At 35.3% G+C, this 21,701-nt stretch overlaps 1 protein-coding gene across 18 annotated transcripts in view; it reads left to right on the top strand.

The window, feature by feature from the left end:
- Positions 1 to 21,701, top strand: part of ZEB1 (zinc finger E-box binding homeobox 1) — a 216,698-nt gene that overhangs the window by 132,440 nt on the left and 62,557 nt on the right. For all 18 annotated transcript variants that reach the window (XM_030798920.1, XM_030798917.1, XM_030798931.1 and 15 more), the window contains one exon: positions 2,683 to 2,883. In XM_030798920.1, coding sequence (XP_030654780.1) covers positions 2,683 to 2,883 — 201 coding nt within the window. The remainder of the gene's footprint in view (positions 1 to 2,682; positions 2,884 to 21,701) is intronic.

The raw sequence follows: 21,701 nt of genomic DNA, 5'->3' as shown, positions 1-21,701 counted from the left end.
GTGTGTGTGTGTGTGTGTGTGTGTGTGTATTTGCCTCTTGCTATGAGTTAAGGGCCCATCAGGAAACTCTTATAGTCAGGAAACTTAAGCTTATAGTCAGCTGTGAAACAGCCTTTTGAAGTCATTCCCCTTACCCACACACAGACTTCACTCTGCTTATAGTGTGGCTGCTCATAGTGTGGCTGTTTTGCCATCTTGACACATATTTTCTCATTACTATATTAAAGTGACTTTTTTCTTTATTATATTGATATACTGAATAGACCTCAGATAATATTTATGGAAACATAAAACCATTCCGAAAGGCAGTTTAACAGTATCTACTTCATAAGTCTTCCCTTTTACTCAAGAGTTCACCCCTACTCATCTGATAAGTATATTTAAGGAATGGCCAAAATTATACATATTTACAAGAAAAATTATGGCATTGTTGGCTAGTGCTTAACAGAGGCAAAAAAATTATCAATGGATCATAGGTTGAAGTATATCTGTACAATAGAATGCTGTGTAGCTATCCGGAGGGAGATAAGAAAGCTTTATGTATACAGATGCCGCTCAACTTATGAATTATGATGGTGTTATGTCCCGATAAATTCATCATAAGTTGAAAATACTGTGAAATTGAAAATGGATTTAATATACTTAACCTATCAAACATCATAGCTGAGCTTAGCCTGCCTTAAATATGCCTGGAACACTTATAGCTTACAGTTGGGCAAATCATAACATGAAGCCTATGTTTTAATATGATGTTAAATATCTCTTGTCATTTATTGAATACTGTACCGAGGGTGAAAAACAGAATGGTGTTACACCATCATAAAGTCAAAACATTGTAAATCAAGCCATAGTTAGTCAGGGACTGTCTGTACTGACATAGAAAGGCTTCCAAAACATGTTATAAAGAGGCAAAATAAAAGTGGCAAAGCAGTATGATGTGATCATGTGTATTTTGAATTATATATATACACATTTGTATATAGGTGATGCTGGATTTATATTAAATATAAGATGAGGTTTGTGTTACAACTAAGAAAAGGTATATAAAATGAGTTACATCATGCCTACTTAGTGCATTGAAATAATTAATAAAATTTGCCATTATTTTCACCTTTATGGAGTGGATTGAGGAAGGAAAAATAGGGCTGTCTTTACATGTTTTGCATTGACTGATTTTACATGCATTACTTTTATAATAAAATAAGAGAAAACCATTTACTCTTGGGAAAAGATCTGGAAAAGCATATTCACACTAAAATATTACTGACATGACGAAACTTGACATTTTTCTTCTGACACAAGATATTGAAGAACTCCTAATATGTGAGCACAGTGGTGACCTCTGGTACTCTTTTGGACAAGGAGTCTTCCTAAAGTCTATAAAAGCAGCTTTGGAGTTTTGGTTATTTGTTTTCACCTTTAAATATCTACCTGTATTTTTAATTGTATTTCTTCCTTCGTGTTCTCAGGAGTGAGTGTGTGTGTGTGTGTGTGTGTGTGTGTGTGTGTGTGTGTGTGTAGAGGGATATGTATACATATTATTTAAGCATTTAGGTGATTATTTTTCAAGAATTGTTGGAAAATTTAAGGAAGTAATGGAAAGAATAACTGATAGTAATTACTGCCTAGTTATCTAAATAAAGTGAAGCTTCTTTTTCTGTCTTCTTCCGAATCTTTTCTTAGCAAATAAGAATCACCCTGAAAGTAGTTGAAAAGAGATATTCTAGTGACCATACCCAGTGAAGTACTAAATATTCATCCTGTTAGAGTGATTATTACAAGGACTCTAAAGGAAAACATTGATTATACTAGATTATTTATTTTATAGAATTTTAGTCTCAGCTTATACTCCTGGTTCTATGAACTATAGAACTCACTCAAAATAATAAAATGCTGATGTTATATTTTATTGAAATTCATTAAAATTATAGAAAAAGGTGCTCATTTGAAAACTTCCAAATGTCGGTTATTCAGAATGACAAACTTAATTACATAGAAATTGACTAAATTGGTTGATTCTTTCTAAAGTCAGTGTGGGATTAATAATGTAATGCATGGGTCTATTGACAACTTAAAAATACTTGTGGTAAACTTGATGATGTAATGCTATTTTGTTAGGCAAGATGACCTCTTTTCTTAAGTTGCAATCCTTTAAGGATTCAAAGCCCTAATTGTACATAAGCAATATCGTATGCTGTAGGCTCATTATCATTGGAGGGGAAGTTTAATATAGAGTTTAAGAGCACAAAATATGGAATCAGACCATTAGTGTTAAAATCCTGGCTCTGCCACTTCCTAGCTGTGATCTTAGACGAGTTATTCTCTCTCTGCCTTGATTTTCTTACGTGTAAAACAAGGATATAAGTAGTAAGTGGTAGAACTCTTATTTCATAAGGCTGTTATAAGATTGCTGTAAGAATTTAATGGGTTAGTATTTATAAAGCAGGTCTGTATATAGTGTTCAATAAGGGTAGCTACTATTTGTCATTTTGGTCATGTAATACCTAGTGTTACATATGTGTGTTGTCAGATAAATTAGTTGTTTACATATTATTTAAAAGAAAACATTATCAAATTACAATCTGTTTTAAGCATCTTTTTTACTTTTATTTTTCTGAGATGTAAAAACTGATTTTTTTTTACTAGTTGGTTTTGATTATTTGTTTCTTGTTTGTATTACAGTTACAAATTATAATACTGTGGTAGAAACAAACTCAGATTCAGATGATGAAGACAAACTCCATATTGTGGAAGAAGAAAGTGTTACAGATGCAGCTGATTGTGAAGGTGTACCAGAGGATGACCTGCCAACAGACCAGACAGTGTTACCAGGGAGGAGCAGTGAAAGAGAAGGGAATGCTAAGAACTGCTGGGAGGATGACAGTAAGTCTGATTTTTTTTTTGTAATATTCTCATGATTCGCTTTTTAAAATATATATTAACTGAAAAGATAAATTGGATGAAAAGTTTGAAATCAATAGTAAATTTGGTTATCAATCATTTACAATGCATATAAGGTATTGACATTTAGTAGAACTTATTAACCAGGATCAAGTTTTCCAAATATTGTTGATATAATTGAACCTACCTTTAATTTTTATTGTAACCCCAAATGAATACTCTACTTAGAAACCAATAAATATTATATAGATACAGTGAAATTATAATTCAATGTGCAAAAATCCCAAACACATATAAATCATAAAGGTATTTTTAGTGCTTGTAAACCTCTCTATACATACATCAGAATCCTTTAAGTAAGGTGGTTTTTTTCACTTTAAATTTTTACTTTTACTCAAAGTGTGGCTGAGTGGAAGGAGCGGTGAAAGTAAGGAGACCCTCTACTTGCTGCACTTTCAGTGAGTAAACACTGAAAGTTTAATCTTCTTCCTCATCTGTCAAATGGAGAAATTGGACTTAGTCTTTTATTCTAGCTCTAAAATTTCTTCTTTCTACTTTTCCTAATAAACTAATTAAATTATTTAGCCTGTCTTGCCAGGTTAAGCACCAATGATATAAAAATAGGATATGGAAGTGGCATAGTATTAATTAGAGAGGCTGGGGATCAGAAACAAGGGCATCAGAAAAGGTAAACAAGTGCATGCAATAAATCAAATCCAAGACCAGTCAAAGGAGAAGCTTCCCAGCAAGAGTTCAAGTTCAAAGAGGTCGTCTAGACAAGATATCAAAACTAAAATCTGGAAAAGTGGGTCAGGCATGCAGGTCAGAATATTATCTGGATAATGAAATATGGAAGTGTAGATAAAAGCTCAGATAATAGGCACAGATTGGCAGAAGTTAAGATTTCTACAATATGACAAATCTAATGGTTAACAAGGGACTTTTGAAATAATGTAATCAGCCCTTTCATTTTATAGTGCTGTTCATTTGTCCATTCAGCAACCTCTGTAGAAATTGGTTGCAACTGTGGATAAGACTCTCTGCATGAATGGTGTTTATATGGCTTAATGGAGAAGAGAGATAAATAAGTCACAAATACATTATAGTTTTATTTAGGTATACATTATGTGGCAGCATCAAGGAGGAGCATCCGAATTAGAGAAGGAAGGAGAAGTCCTAGAAGAGTTCTGAGTGAAACAGAGTTGGTCTTTAGTTTTTAAGGACCGATGGAGATTAATTAGACAAAGTAGAGTGAATATAAGGTGTTTCAGGTAAAAGAGGCAACATACATGAAGCCACAGAGGCTTGAGCAAAGTGTTCACAGAAAATGAGATCAGAGAAGTAAATAAGGGAAAAAATATGAAGTGATTTGTGTACTATGTCAAGGAATTTGAACCTTATCATGGAAACTATGAGAGGAACATCATTAATGTAATATATAAATAAGTCTGGTGTAATATGGAAAAAGAATTTTAGAGGGAGGGAGGCTGAGGTAGTGTCTTCAATGAGGAGGCTATAATAGGCAGTGTTAAGGGTTTTTGGGTTAAAGTAGTTGCCCATGGGGTGGGAATAGAAGGGAGATAATTGAAAGACAGAAAGGAAATAGAATATATAAGAATTGGAAAGGGCTGTTTTTAGATATAGTCCCAGGTTTCTAGAAATTGAGACTCAGAGAAGTTGACTTGCTCACTTATGACAGCTGGTTAATGGTAGAGCTATGAACCTGTTACTGTTAACACTAAGCTCAAACATTTTTGGAGCAAGGGTTTCTTATGTATTTCTTATCTGTGGCCTGAATTATGTAGTTGATCCAGAGTCTTAATAGGTAATCAAGAAGGAAATGATCTGTCTGGGGAAAAAAGGGGGCAATAAGAAGAATAAGGTAGATGAAGGGAGAAAGAAAGGTGAAAAAATCAGTGAACAGGTTCTGCTTCTGAGAATATGTTGGGTTCGATTATTTGAACTAACCCTTTTTACTGAAAACAACTAATGGTGCTAGATTAAAAACAAAAACAAAAAACTTCTTAGCAGTTCTAAAGAGCTAAGTAAGACATCACCTTGTCAAAATCTAAGTGAAAAAAGGAACCCATAGAAGTAATCAGAGCAGATCATAGAAGACACTTTGGTCCTGAATACATTTGCCTAGCCAGGGAAATGTAAGGTGATTTTCAGGCTTCTGAGAGGAAACAAAGCCCAAGACCACCAAAGATAGTTTAGTAGCAGTATGGATTATGTCTCGACTGTGAGGATGAAGTAAAAGCAAACTATTCACCATCTCTACCATCCTTGAGAGTGAGCAAGCAAAGTTTCCCTGGTTAGGTATTCAGGGCATGGAGGATTGTCTTTGAGAAGTAGTAACCACAAGCTGTCTCACACTGATTTGAAGTCCAAATTTACATTGCTGTGTAGCCTGAAAAATCTCAAGCCATATTTGAGTTTAAAGTGAACTGCTACAAATATCTATTGGCACCACGCAGAAGTAAACACAAGTCTTTTGGAGAAATATACCTTCATCCTAGTACTATAGAAGTCTCCCAAATAATTTAGCAAGAAGGTAGAAACATGAGTGAGAATTACCAGAAACAAAAGGAAGCAGAAACTGACCCATAAAGGCTAATTACTAGAGTTATGTGATACAGATTTATAAAATGACTAGTGTCTTGTTTAAAGAAAAATCAGATGATTATCTGCTATGATATGATAAAATATAACCAGTGTGTTTTAAGAATAATCTAATAGAACTAAAAATAAAAAATTGAATAGTAGGAATTTGAAATGCAGAGGATACATTTAACAGCAAATTAAACAGGGTTAAAGAAAAATTAATAATTTGGAAGATAGAGAAAAATTACACTAAATGGAACTCAGAGAGACACATAGAAAAAATATGAAAAACAGGCGCCTGTAGTCCCAGCTACTCGGGAGGCTGAGGCAGGAGAATGGCATGAACCCGGGAGGCGGAGCTTGTGGTGAGCTGAGATGGCACCACTGGACTCCAGCCTGAGCGACAGAGCAAGACTCCATCTCCAAAAAAAAAAGAAAAAAGAAAAGATATGAAAAACAGTTTAAGATACATGAAGATCCAATACATCTTATGTCAGGAGAAAAGATACTAGGGCAGCAGCCATAGTTGAAGAAATAATGGCTGAGGTTTTTATTTATAATCAGTGAAAAACACCATACTACAGATTCAAAAAGCCCAAATGGACATTCAGATCTGTAAAGATCAAAGAAGTCCAATAGATTGAACATAAAAAGGTCTTCACCAAGGCACATTACAATCAAATTATGAAAAGTCAACGACAATTTTGAAAGCAGCAAAAGAAAAGTTGCAAACCCCATAAGACTGTAGGCAGATTTCTGTGCAGAAACCTGTCAAGCAAGGAGAAAGTGGGATGATATATTCAAAGTGCCAAAAGAAAAACACTGCTGACCAAGCATACTATACCCAGCAAAGTTATACTTCAGAAATGAAGAAATACTTTCCCAAAAACAAAAGCTGAGGGATTTTGTCACTGTTAAACCTGCTTTGTAAGAAAAGCCGAAGGCAGTTTTTCAAGTTGAAACAAAAGAACACTAATTAGCAACATGAAAACATGAAAGAATAAAACTCACTAGTAAAGAAGTTCAAAACTATAAATACTATTCTATATAGTGAGAAAGAATGAATAAGACCTACTATTTGATAGCACAATAGGGTGACTGCAGTCAATAATAATTTAATTTTACATTTTCAAATAACTTAAAAGAGTGTAATTGGATTGTTTGTAACTCAAAGGATAAATACCTGAGGGGATAGTTAAAAAAGAAATAAATTCAGGATGCTGTGATACTATAATGATGTTGTGTAAATGTCTTGTAACTCTAATATAAAAATAAAAAACAAGGTATTAAAATATAGCTACAATAATTTTTAATAGATATACAATATACAAGTATGTAAATTGTGGTATAAATTAACACAGAATGTGGGAGGGGAGACGTAAAAGTGTAGTTTTTATATGTGATGGAAATTAAGTTCTTATCAGTTTAAAATAGATTGTTATGACTATAAAATGGTTTTTGTAAGCCTTTTGGATAATTTAAAAAACTGTGTTAGATACACAAAAGATAAATCAAACCATACCATTGCAAAAAAAAAAAAATATATATATATATATATATAAAATATCAATGGAAGCAGCAGAAGAAACAAAGGCACTTAAAACTTTTCAGAAAACAATAAAATGTCAGTAGTTTTTACGTATCAATAATTACTTTAAATGCAAATAGATTAAACTCAATAATCAAAATACTTGTTACTATGCATATTTTTATACAGAGATAGGGCCTTGCTCTGTCACCAGGGTAGAATGCAGTGATGCAATCACAGCCCACTGTAACTTCAACCTCCTGGGCTCAAGCAATCTTCTTACTTTAGCCTCCTGAGTAGCTAGGACTACAGGCATATGCCACCACATGTGGCTAATTTAAAAAAAAAGAAAAGAAACTTTTATGGAAAGATGGGATCTTGCTATGTTGCTCAGGCTTTAAATGCATTTTTTAAAACTGACCCAACTACAAGCTGCCTACATGAGCCTTACTTTACCTTTAAAGATACAGATAAGATGAAAGAGGAAGGTTGGGAAAATATGTTCCATGTAAGTGGAACCAAAAGAGAGCAGTGGTGGCCATATTTATGCCAGGCAAAATAAATTTTAAGTAAAAAATTGTCACAAGAGGCAATGAAGGTCATTGTATAATGATAAAGAGGTCAATTTATCAAGATGATACAATTCTAAATATATTTGCCACCAATTTTGGAGCACATAAATATGTAAAGAAAATATTAATATAACTGAAGGGAGAAATAGCAGTACAGTAATCATACGGTTCTTCAGTGCTTTCAATAATGGACAAATCATCTAGACAGAAAATCAATAAAGAAACAGTGGATTTGAACAACACTAGACAAAATGGACCTGATATACATATACAGAACATTCCATTCAACAGTAGCGGAATACACACATTCTTCTCACTCAAACATGTAACATTCTCCAGGACAGATCATTTGTTAGGCCACAAAATAAGTTTTAACAAATTTAAGATTAAAATTATATCAGGTATCTTTTCTGTCAACAGTGGCATGAAACCATAAATCCGTAACAGGAGGAAAATTGGAAAATTCACAAATATGTGGAAATTAAGCAACACACTCCTGAACAACCAAAGGTCAAAGAAGAAATCAAAGGGGAAGTAAAAAATATCGTGAAACAAACAAAAATGGAAACATACCAAAACATGGAATGCAGCAAAAGCAGTTCTAAAAGAGAATTTTATAGCAATAAATGCCTACATTAAGAATAAGGAATGATCTTAAATAAACAACGTAATATTGCACCTCATGTAACTAGAAAAATAAGAACAAAGTAAAACGAAAGTTAGAAAAAGGAATGAAATAATAAAGATTAGAGCACAAATAAATGAGATAAAGAGTAGAAAAACAATACAAAAGATCAACAAAACTGAGTTAGTTTTTTGAGAAGATAAAATCAACAAACATTTAGCTAGAATTAAAAAAAAAGAGGGAATATCCAAATAGAATAATAAATGAAAAATGAGGAGAGGGATTAAAGATGGCCGACTAGGTGGATCTGGGATGCACCTCTTCCACAGAGAGGAACCAAAATATTGAGTAAACCTTCACACTTTGAACAGATCTTTTGAGAGAAAACACTGAAATTTAATATATAGGCCATGACAGACAACATGATTGAAGAAGTAGGAAGCAACGCTGCTGGTTCAGTATTGCCAGGCACCTTGGGACCAGAATGGACCCAAGGAAGGTGTGAGTGAAGAAACCCGGGAACACTTTCCCACTGTCGACCTCTGAAATTCTAGAGGAGTTCCCACAAACCCTGAATACATTTGGACTGGTAGGAGAAGCTGCCTGGAGACCATACAGAGGCACTACTTGAAGCCACAAGGAGCCCAAAAGGCTTCAGTGTGCTAGGCAGCTGCAGCAAAACATGACTCTGGGCACCCACCCCCCAGTGTCCTGCATCTGAGCGGCTACATCTGCTGTGTGCCACACCAGGATAGAGTGGGGCCCATGCATGCTCACATGCCCAATTCAGGATCCACCACCATTCCTGCAGGACTGAGGTGAATCTAAACCACACACAACCATGCCTGCCAGTCCCTCCTAAGATTGCCTGCCTGGCTATTGCTGTGGAGTGAGACCCACAGCATAGCCTCCACTGCCCCCACCTGAGTGGTTTATTGGCTACCTGGGAACACTTCACTCCTCCTATCACCGCCAGTGGTTGATCCTAAGGAGCCAGAGGACAAATCCACTGGCCTGGTCTCAGTTTGCCAGGACTCAAGCATACCACCCAGGAATATGGGGATGAGATCTGTGGCCTGATCTCAAGCAGGGGAGGAACCCCCAGTGTCAGAACACAGAGAAGAGTGTGGTGCAGGTTTTTCAGGTGGTACAGAAGCTGGGCACCCCCTCCCTTCATGAGAATAGACTAGGAAGGGTGTTCCCTCATAGCCTTGGTTTCTGCTGCAGGGAGTCTTGCATTCTGGAATGCCTGGGATGGCAAGGCAGTCTGGGAACAGGTGGTTTGGGATTTGCATAACTAATTGGGCCGGCTGCCAGGGTGGACACTGGAGGGAGACCCACCAGTCAGGGGTGTAGAAGCTGGGTGGGCCTCATGGCCATCTGCTGGAATGAAAACGCAGGGCTAGCCCTCTTACCCTGAACCAGCTCTTGTGGCACAGAAGAGGTGCCTCCACCCCTCCCTAGAGTGTTGTTCCAGCTGCCTGAGAACTGCCCCTACAGCCCTACCAAGGTCACATCTGCCTCAGAGAGCCTGATCACGGGCTCATGAGACCCAGTCCCACCCAGCTTTGCCCCCTCTAGCCAGCCTTGGGAGCAGAGCATGGGATGGGACCACTGAGAGCTCCACACCCCCCACCCATCACCAGGGACACTCTTGTATTTCTTATCAACAAATGCCAAACAAAAATCCCACTGTCATCACTGCAGCTGCCTCTCACCTGCCAGCATCACCTACTGGCCAGGAGGTCAAACTGCATGGCCTGTTGCAGCAACTGTTGATATCATTGCACAGCACTCAGACGGCTCTTACCTGCAGGCATCACCGGCTGGCCTGTAGGGTGAACTGCACAACCCAGTATAATTCCTGCTGACAAGTACACAGCGCTAAGGAATGAGATAAGCTTCCCCCAAAAGACCTCCAACTTTGCATCTCTATAGGAGACAGTGAGCCTTACCACATATACAGCATACCACTACTACAAACTACAAACAATTAACATTTGGGAAAACGACTACACTAAGGCTATCTGTAACCAAGGAATTTATACAGAGCCTTGGCCCCCTAAAAGCACATAGAAGCAAAGCCAAAGGACACAACCCAACATATGCAAGAGTCACACCCTCAAGGGGCAAAGAAAAATAATCCCACCCAAATTAAGATAAATCCAAAAATAAAAAGTGCCAACTTCTACACATAAGAAGGAACCAGCACAAGAGCTCCAACACCAGAAAGAAATAGAATGTTGTGACACCCCTAAAGGACCACATTAGCTCTCTAGCAATGAATCCTAATGAAAATGAAAACTTTGAAGTGACAGATGAAGAATTTAAGATATGGACTGTAAAGAAGCCTAGTGAGATCCAAGAGAAAGTTGAAAACCAAAGCAACTAGAGAAACAATCTAAGAGATGAAAGACAACATAGATATATTTTTTAAAAAACAAATGGAATCTCTGAAAATGATAAATTTGCTGAAGGAACGTCAAAACACTGTTGAAAGCCTTAACAATAGACTAAACCAACCAGAAGAAAGATTTCAGAGCTTGAAGACTAGTCTTTCAAATTAACCGAATCAGACAAAGAAAAAATAATTTTTTTAAATGAACAAAGCCTTCAAGAAATATGGGATTATTTAAAGCTACCAAACCTACGACTTACAGGCATTCTTGATGGAGAAGAGGAAAAAGTAAAAAGCTTGGAAAGATATTTGAGGAAATAATTTAGGAAAATCTCCCAATCTTCTAGAGATGTAGACATCAACATATAAGAAATTCAGAGAGCACCTGAGAAATACTGTACAACATTAACATGACCAAGGCATATAGTAATAGGCTATTCAAGGTCAGTATGAAAGAAAAATCTTAAAGGCAGCTAGAGACAAGTGTCAAATCACCTATGAAGGAAGCTCATCAGCCTAATGGTAGACATCTCAGCAGAAACCTTGTAAAACAGAAGAGATTAGAGGCCTATTTTTAGCCACCCTGAAAAAATGTCAGCCAAGAATTTTATATCCTGCCAAACTAAGCTTCATAATTGAAGGAGAAATAGTCTTTCCCAGATAAGCACACATAAAGAGAATTCATCACCATTACACCATCTTACAAGAAATGCTCAAAGGAGTTCAGAACATGGCAATGAAAGGATAATACTCACCATCATAAAAGCACAGGTAAGTAGAAACCTCAAAGATCCAATAAAGCAGTTACACAACTGAGACTCCAAGACACCTAGCTAACAAAACTATGATGAGAAAAAAACACACATATTAATATTAACCTTCAACATAAATGGCCTAAATATTCCATTTAAAAGATAAACACTAGCAAATTGGATAAAAGAAGCAGGACTCAACCATCTGCTGCCTACCAGAGACCCACCTAGTGGCAAAAGACAACTACAGACTCAAAGTAAAGGGACTAGCAGAAGAAGAGAAATAACAAAGAGCAGAACTAAATGAGATTGAGACCAAAAAAAGTGATGAAAAGGATCAACATAATGAAGAGTTTGTTCTTTGAATGGATAAACAAAATTGGTAGACCACTAGCTAGTTTAATGAAGAAAAATGGGAGAAAATTCAAATAAGCACAATCAGAAATGATAAAGGTGACAGTATTGCTGATACAACAGAAATACAAAAGCTCATCAGGGGTTGCTATGAGCATCTCTGTGTGCACAAACTAGATAACCTAGAAGAAATATGTAAATTCCTGGAACACACAACTTCCTGAAATTGAATCAGGAAGAAATAGAAATCCTGAACAGACAAATTATGAGTAAGGAAATTGAATCAATAGTAAAAAAACCTTCCAACAACAAAAAAGCCCAGGACCAGAGAGATTTACAGGACAGTTTTGCCATATCTACAAAGGAGAGCAGGTACCAGTCTTACAGAAACTATTACAAAATACCAAGGCAGGAAGGATACCTCCCTAACTCTTTCTGTGATACTTGTTATCTCCCTGATGAATATAAATGTAAAAATCCTCAACAAAATACTAGCAAACCAGATATATCAGCACATCAAAAACAAAATGTATCACAATCAAGTGTGTTTTATTCCAGGGATGCAAAGATGGTTCAACATTTGCAAGTCAGTAAATGTGATTCACCATATATGCAGAATTAAAGAGAAAAATGATATGATCATGTCAATCAATAGATGCAGAAGAGGCTGTTGGTAAAATTCAATATCCCTTTATGTTAAAAACCCTCAAAAACTAGGCATTGAAGGAACATACCTAAAAATAATAAGAATCATATATGACAAAGTCACAGCCAACATCATATTGAATGGGGAAATGTTGAAAGCATTCACCCTAAGAACTGGAACAAGACAAGGATGCTTACTCACACCACTTCTATTCAACATAGTACTGGAAGTCCTAGACAGAGCAGTTGGGCAAGAGAAAGAAACAAAAGGCATCCAAATTGGAAAAGAGGAAATCAAATTATCTCTGGTTGCTGATGACATGCCCCCCATACCTAGAAAATCCTAAAGACTCCTAGACTTGATAAACAACTTCAGTAAAGTTTTAGGATATAGAATGAATGTACATAAACCAGTAGCATTTCTGTATACTGTTACTGAATCTGAGAACCAAATCATGAACTCCATCCCATTTACAGTAGTCACACACAAAAATAAAATAACTAGGAATACGTTGAACCAAAGAGGTGAAAGATCTCTACAGGAAGATTACACAAATGGAAAAATATCTCATGCTCATGGATTGGAAGACTCAATATTGTTAAAAATGACCATAATGCCCAAAGGAATCTGCAGATTCAAAGCAATCCCTAATTACCAATGTCATTCTTCACAGAATTAGAAAAAACAATCCTGAAGTTCATATGGACCAAAAAAAGAGCCTGAATAGCCAAAGCAATCTTAAGCAAAAAGAACAAAGCCAGAGACATCACATTACCTAACTTCAGATTATACTACAAGGCTGAACAGCATGATACTGATATCATGATACCATGATAAAGATGGACACGTAGATCAGAGGAGTAGAACAAAGAACTCATAAAGGGACATACCTACAACCAACTGACTTTCAACAGATTCAACAAAAATAAACAATGGGGAAAGGACATCCTATTCAGTAAGTGGTGCTGGGAAATTGGCTAACCACATGCAGAAGAATGAAACTGGACCTCTGTGTCTCATCATATGCAAAAATTAACTCAAGATGGATTAAAGACCCATAAATGTAAGATGTGAAACTTAAAATCCTGAAAGAAAACCTAGGAAAAACTATTCTGGACATTGGCATAGGCAAAGAATTTATGACTAAGACCCCAAAAGAAAATAAAACAAGAACAAAAGTACACAAGTGGGACTTAATTAAACCAAAAAGCCTGTTCACAGCAAAAGAAATAACAGAGTAAGCAGACAACCTACAGAATGAGAGAAAACATTTGCAAGTCATACCTCCAACAAAGAACAAATATCCAGAATCTACAATGAACCCAAATAACTCAGCAAGAGAAAAACAACCCCATTAAATATTGGTCAAAGGACATTGACAGACATTTCTTAAAAGAAGACATAAAGTTACCAACAAACATTTTAAAAATGCTTAATATCACTAATCATCAGAGAAGTGCAAATTGAAGCCACAATGAGATATTATCTTATACTAGTCAGAACGGCTATGATTAAAAGTCAGAAAACAACAGATGTTGGCATGGATCCCACTGTTGGTGGGAATGCAAATTAGTACAACCGCTATGGAAAACAGTTTGGAGATTCCTGAAAGAACTAAAAATGGAACTACCATTCAATTCAGCAATGCCACTACTGGGCATCTACCCAAAGGAAAAGAAATCATTGTATGAGAAAGACACCTTTTTGTATGTTTATCGCAGAACTCCTCACAATAGTAGAGTCATGGAATCAACCTAAGTGTATATCAGTGGATAATTGGATAAAGAAAATGTGGTTCATATATACCATGAAGTACTATGCAGTCATAAAAACAAATGAAATTATATCCTTTGTAGAAACATGGATGGAGCTGGAGGCCACTATACTAAGTGAAATAACTCAGTAACAGAAAAGCAAATACTGCACATTCTCACTTGTAAGTGGGAGCTAAACAGTGGGTACATATAGATGTAAAGATGTAAATATCAGACGTTGGAGACTCCAAAAAGGGGGAAGGTAAAAGGGGAATTCGGATTTTTACAATTACCTATTTGGTACAGCTGTTCTGTGTTTGGATTATGGGTACATTAGAAGCCCAAAGCTCACTATTATGTAATATATCCATGTGATAAACCTGCACGTGTGCCCCCCAAATATAAAATTAAAAAAAAAGATATTTAAAAGGAAAAGAGTACACAACAACTGATACTAAACAAAGACAGAGAATGATAGGAGACTATTATGAACAGTTATACACTAACAAATTGGATAATCGTGAAGAAATGGATAAATGAATAGAAACGTACAACCTACCAAGATATACCATGAAGAAACAGAAAATATTAACAGACCAAGGAAGGAGATTGAAGCTGTAATCAAAAATCTCCCAACAAAGAAAAGTCAAGATGAGATGGCTTCATTGGTTAATTGTACTAATCATTTAAGGAAGAATTAATGACAAGTGATCAACTTGTAGAATCAGTTCTTCTCAAATTCTTCTAGAAATTTGAAGATAAAAGAATACTGCCAAACTCATTCTGTAAGACCAGCATTGTTATGATATCAAATTCAAATAAGAACACAAGAAAATTATAGGCCAGCATCTCTGGTGAAGGTAAATGCAAAAATCCTCAACAAGATAATAGCAAATTGAATTCAGTAGGAAATTTAAAATATCATACACCATGATCAACTGGGACTTACTCCTGGGATGCAAGAATGGTTTAACCTATGCAGATAAAAATGTGACATAACACATTAATATTCTGATATTCACTGATCTGTAACATAATGTCAAAGATCTAAATTATATTGGGAAATATAATATGCTATTGAAATTGTAAGTATGTAGTAAGTACCTTTAAAAAGCTATTATCTGTGAATGAAACTCCAAATTAGGATTAAGTTCTTAAAAGAAGAATTATATGGAAAAAGGAGTATTTTATTGTAAATATTAAACTAGGACACATTTGTTATTAAAAATAAAATTTATACAGTAAGTGCTATTGACTTAAAATACTATCAACTTTATTCTCTGTAGAGAAGAAAGTGTAAGTTGGCAATGTTCCAACATGTCTGTATTAATCTTACAAGATCTTGTGGTTCAGCCAAAAATTCTCATGCTTGTGTCAGTTAAACTTTTTAAGTATAACTTTTGAAACACCTGTCTTAAAGGCTTCCTTATGCTTTCAGTTTTTAAAACATGTATAAAACTAATCTGATAATGTGAAATATTGTTTAACATGTTAGCTATTTCTTAATATTTTGCAGTTGATGAGTTTTAAAACTGTCCCATTAACAGTGATTTAAAAACATTTTTCTCACATGTAGTTTTTAAAGCTCTCTAGAAATTTACATGTTTACAAAACTGCCAAGACAATTAAACTTCTTTATGTTAAAAATGTTTAAAACTCTGATCATATAGCACATAGTAATAACGCTTTCTTGGGCATAAATTATAATAAAATACTATAAGCAATGTAAAGAATGTATCAGTCACTATCTAAGCCTTGAAACAAATTGTATTCATCCTTCAAGATTGAGTTGAACCTACTCTTTGGAATCATTTTCAACCAGAGGTGGTGTATGATTTAGAAAAGGTTGAGCACATGGCTTCTAGTCTTCGCTGTACCGTCTCTTGAGTTCCACTTGTACATATGTAAAATGAAAGCAATGGGCCAGATGACCCCTGAGTGTTGTTTTATTTTTTAGCTCTACTTACAAGGGAACACTTCCATTTGCACTAAATGTACTGTATGAATATTTAAGTATTTCTGGGTATCTGAGTATTCAGAGGTGGCACTAATGAAGGAGTGTAGGCTTTCCCTACAATGTTGAACCTTGGTGTACATTCTGTCTTCTTTAAAAAACCAGTCAAACAAATTTGCTATCTAGAGTACGGTGTGTATAGGTCTTTTGGTCATTAGCCTTATAATAGGTAGTCATTTAAAATATTTTCCAAAGTTACTTAGGTAATTTCTTGTTTTCCATACCTCATTCATAATAGTTTTATTACTGTTGGTATTGTATTTTTCATTCTCCCTGTCTGCTGGATGATTTAAATTATTTATTTTGGGGGGGAATAGGAAACATTGCCATAGTTATATAAATAAGCTCTACAAAAAGGTGTGCTCAGGGAAGTGTCACTCCTCCCCCTATGCCTACTACCCTGTTTCCATTCTCCTTGCAGTTATTAAATTTGTCATAGAGATTTGGGTTGTTCTGAAACTATTTAAGTGTATACTGGGATATAACAAGTAAGTAAATATGTTTAAGATAATAAGACCCAGGTTTCTCACTGTAAGATAAAAGGCTAGTGTGTTCAGGGCTATGGTGTTCAGTTGGAATTGGAGGTATCAGTATGAACTTACAGTTCTGAATATATATAAAAACAGATAAATATGAAAATATCGATGGGATATGTTAGTGTACATACATATATTTCCAAACCCTGCCTACTAACAAGACATGAAAGCAGTGACACCCGGTAGTAGTGAACATAGATAATACCCAGATCTAGGATTCAAATACCATTCTCCAGTAGAAGGTACTAGGCCTCCTTGGAGAAATGGCTGATTCTATATCTAGGGCAGGGAAAATGGAAGATGAGCCTGGAATAGTAAGTACACATAAATAAGTAAAAAAATAAATAAATTACAGGTGCAGTGGCATGCACCTGCAATCCCTGCTACTCAGGAGGCTTTGTAATCCCAACTACTCAGGAGGCTGAGGCAGGAGGATTGCTTGAGACCAAGAGTTTGAGACCAACCTGGGCAACTTAGCAAGACTCCATCTCAAAAAATGAATGACTAAATGAATGAATGATGAGAGCATGTCAAAAAAACACAGGAGCCAACTTGAAGGAGTTCCCAATAGCCAATTCTGGAAAAATTTTAGCAGCAAGATAAATAATGATAGCATTATTATAATCCAGAAAATAAAAGAAATATCTATCCATCTCTATTGATATAAATACTTAAACACCTGGGAGAGAAAGGACAGGTCTTCCTTATAGTAGAAATCCAATTATAAATTAATAAGTAAATATGGAAATGGAGACTCACCATTAGGCAAATATCATGGTAATAATTGTTTAAAAGAACTTTTAATATCAATGGATATTAAAATAAGTGGGTGAAAGTGTAACGAGAAAGAAGATTTTTTGCATAATTTTGAAGTATTTTCCCAGAAGATAATTAATAATTGCTGAGAGAAACATCATAACTGGTGTGGAAAAAAAAAACCTGGCAGGCATCACCTTAACCAGATGATCAATTACAGGTGATAATATCACCAGCAATAAGACATAGTGACATACATGTGCCACTAGTGTGGTATATTGACAAGGACACCTATTGCTTTAGTCATATTTTTGCTCAAAATGCATCACCTCAATCTAATAATTAGAAAACATCAGAGAAATCCAAGTTGAGGGGCATACGACAAAATAAGTGCCCAGTACTCTTCGAAAGTGTCAATGTCAAGGTCATAAAATACAAATAAAGACAGAAGCAACTTGTCAAAGACAAACAGATTGGATTATCAAATTTTGGTAGAGGTTACAGGAGATTATGGACACATGATACAATGTAGCATACTAAATTGGCTCCTGGGCCAGAAAAAAAAAAAGGGATTATTAGTGGGGAAACTGGAAAAGGGCAAATAAGGTCCCTAGATAAGTTAATAGCATTGTATAATGTTAATTTTATATCTTTCATAACACTGCTGTGATTATGTCATGTTCTCTTTAGGGGATACTGGTTAAAGGGTATACAAGAACTCTAATTTTTTACAGCTTTTCTGTAAGTCTGAAATTTTTCAAATTGAGATACTTTGAAAATTTCTGATCAAAATGAAGCAAAACCCTTTCCTTGGGCTTTGTTAGTATATATTATCTGAAAAAAGTTGGAATTTTCAAACATATTTTAATAAGCAGTAATAAAATAAAAGGAAAAATATTGGAATATAGTAATAATTCAGCTTACAAAATGCATGGTAGGTCAGAGGATCATTCCTAGATCTCTGACTCTTGTCCCATTCCTTAGCCTAATAGAATGTCAGATATCTTGCCCCAAAGGAAAGTTTTTTATACTTTTCCTGATCTGCCTCCATGTTGCAGAGTGCCAGCTTACTTCCGCCCATTTCAGACCTGGTTGCAATACCTTGAACTTCGGGGGCAAGGATAAATCAGGCTAATTCTGCTTTCATTAGGCTTTTCTGTTCAGGCCTGGTTGGGGTTTGAGAGAATATGCCTCTTCTCTAAAACACTGGAGGACTGGGAAGGCTGACACAATAAATTAACAATCAGTGGCAATCCCACATTTCACATATTTGGTAAGAAAAATAATACTGAGTGTACCTGTACAGACCTAATGCTAATTGCTTTCCCAAATATTATTTATCTTCATACTTAGAATAGCTCTGTGAGATAGATGTTGGCCCCTTTTTAAAAATAAGGAAAATGAGGCTCAGAAAGGTTAAATATCTTGCCAAGATGGTACATTAAGTAATGGAAAGCCAAGATTCAAACCCAGGTCTATTTGATTCCAAAGCATGCTATTCTTGTTTTCTTATAGGTCCAACAGAAAAATACATATACATTAAATATGACATCCATACATATAATAGAGCAGTGCAGAGTTAATTCTGTCAGTATCAATGCCCATCCATATAGAAACATCTTAAGAGAAGTTACCATATCATATATTCTTTTTACTTTCCCATGGCCTCCAATAAGGCTAGAATCCAGTAATTACTACATTACTGTTGATTTTCAGATTCATAGTATCTGATGAAACTAAAACAGCAAAAAGAAAACAATATTGACCTCTACAGAGCAATCTTATGTGTAGCTAGCTGGCAGATTGCTGTTACCTTCATTCTTCTCTCTGTTCTATAAATATTTAACCACCTGTATTGGTTTTCTGTTGCTGCCATAACAAATGACAACACACTTACGATTTAAACGACACCAATTTATTTTCTTTCGGCTCTGTGGGTTGTGAGTCTATCCCAGGTCTCACTAGGCTGAAATCTAAGTGTTGTATTCCTTTCTGTAAGTTCATGGGGAAGATTGATTTTCTTCCTCAGATGGTGGTGTGGTCAGATCCTTTTGGTCATACAAGGACCCCATTTCCTTGCTGGCTGAAGGCCATTCCCAGCTTCTAGAAGTTACCTGCATTCCTTGGCTTGTGACTTCTTTTCTCTAACTTTAAAGCCAGGAAAACAGATCAAGTTTCTTTCATATCGTGTCTCCACTCCTGCCTCCCTCTCTTTCACTTTTAAGAGCTCATGTGATTAACTGGCCCACCCAAATAATCCAGGATAATCTCCCCACCTTGAGGTCCATAATTTTAATCACATCTGCAAAGTCCATTTCACCATTTAAAGTAATATAGTCACAGAGTCAGAGTACTAAGATGTGGACATCTTTGTGGATCCCTTATTCTGCAGACCACAATGTAAAAAAAAAATCACACAAATTCATAAACCACTGGCTAATATTAATAATCATAACTAACTTTACTGAGCAGTTTGTGTCAAGTAATGTTCTAAATTGTGTTTTATATATTAGTCTAATCCTTGCAATACTGTAATGAGGCAGGTTACTTAGCCCCATTTTATAGATGAGAAAAAATAAGTACAAAAGACATTAGGTAATTTACCAGAGTCACTGATAGTATCATCTGTAATTTCAACCAGGTGGTCTGAGTCTATAAACTATGCCATTAACTTCTGTACTATCATAAGTCACTCAGATGATTCAGAACTTTGGATATTTTACTTAACTAATTAGGGTCAAAATGTTTAGCAAGCCTGTACTGTATATGGGCTGGTTATTCTTAGTTTTTTTGGTAAATGAATATTTTTTTCTTGCTGGCTGAGAGAAAAGGAATGATAATGAGGGTACACGGATGACTGAAATTGAATGTTATTTCCTTAGATTATTTTACTCATTATCACTGTTGTATAAGAATATGTCACTGTTTGTTAAATAAGTTCCTTCAGAACAGCTTAGAGAAAAAAAATATGGTAATTAGGTTATCATGTAATCCAATGTTATACATCTCTGTTGCAGCACTTGCAATGATGTTATAATTCTCTGTCTCTCTCTCCCCCAACCTTTGTTCTTTGATGTTAGTGGTTTCTCCAATTTTGTATTTCAACATCTACAGAATTTCTGGCTCATGGGTCCTCAAATACTGAATTGGATGAATGGATTAGTTAATTAATTAAATCATTCCTATAATTGTCAATCCATTTATACCCTGCTCTTAAAATTTAATGAATTAATTTCAGGTGAAAATCTTTTGGACAAGATGATCTTCAAATTCTACATGTAATAAAGATAATTTTAAGAGTCTCAAAACAATTTGTATATTTATAGAATCCCTAATAATGGCCATTTGCACTCTGCTAGGCATTGGGCTAAACGAGAGTTCAGTATTCACAACAGTCCTATGATGTAATGCTCTAGTCGTATACATGTGGAAACTAAGGACTAACTGAGTTGTATCACTCCCCAGAGTCTACTCACAGACCCAGTAGAGCCAATGTCTTCACCTAGGAATAATTGACTCTAAAGCTTTTGCCCTTATCCACTGCCTCATTTCTTTTTATTCCTAAAATAAAACTACTCATAAGATTTCTGGATCTGATTTCTGTACTACTTGTGGATTGATTAAATAGAAAAACATTATTGTGTATTATTATGTTAGTCTTTCAAATAACTGAGACCAAAACATTAAAATAGTTTTAAAAATCTGTAAACACTCCTATTCTTCTGGATTTCTACTTACAGAATTAGCACCTAGAACTAGAAAAGTAAGTTTCTTTTTTTTCTGAGCGTTAAGATCTCAGGAAATATTTTTTAATTAACATACTATAAAATTGACTTGATATTTATTTGAGCTTTAATACACACACACACACACACACACACACATAAGTGTATTCATGTAGCAACCATGACAATCAGGGCACAGAACAGTTCTATCATCAGAGCACTATCATGCTACCCCTTTTTAGTCACATTTTCATTCCACCACAAACTCTGGCAACCGTGATCTTTTGCTATCATTTTCTCTTCTTGAAAATGTTATAAAAATGAAATCATACAACATGGAACATAATCTGTTTCACTCAGCATGCAATATGAAACATTTCTATTTCGCTCAGATGTATTCAAGTTGTTGCATGTATCAATAGTTTGATCCTTTTTATTAATGAGTAGTATTTCATTGTATGGGTGTGCCACAGTTTATCCATTCACTAGTGAAAGGACATTTGGGTTGTTTCCAATTTACAGAGATTATGAGTAAA

The sequence above is a fragment of the Nomascus leucogenys genome, chromosome 18 (assembly GCF_006542625.1).
Source record: "Nomascus leucogenys isolate Asia chromosome 18, Asia_NLE_v1, whole genome shotgun sequence".
NCBI lineage: Eukaryota > Metazoa > Chordata > Mammalia > Primates > Hylobatidae > Nomascus > Nomascus leucogenys.
Note: the sequence above shows the minus strand (reverse complement) of the source record. Positions and strands in the feature narration are given on the sequence as shown.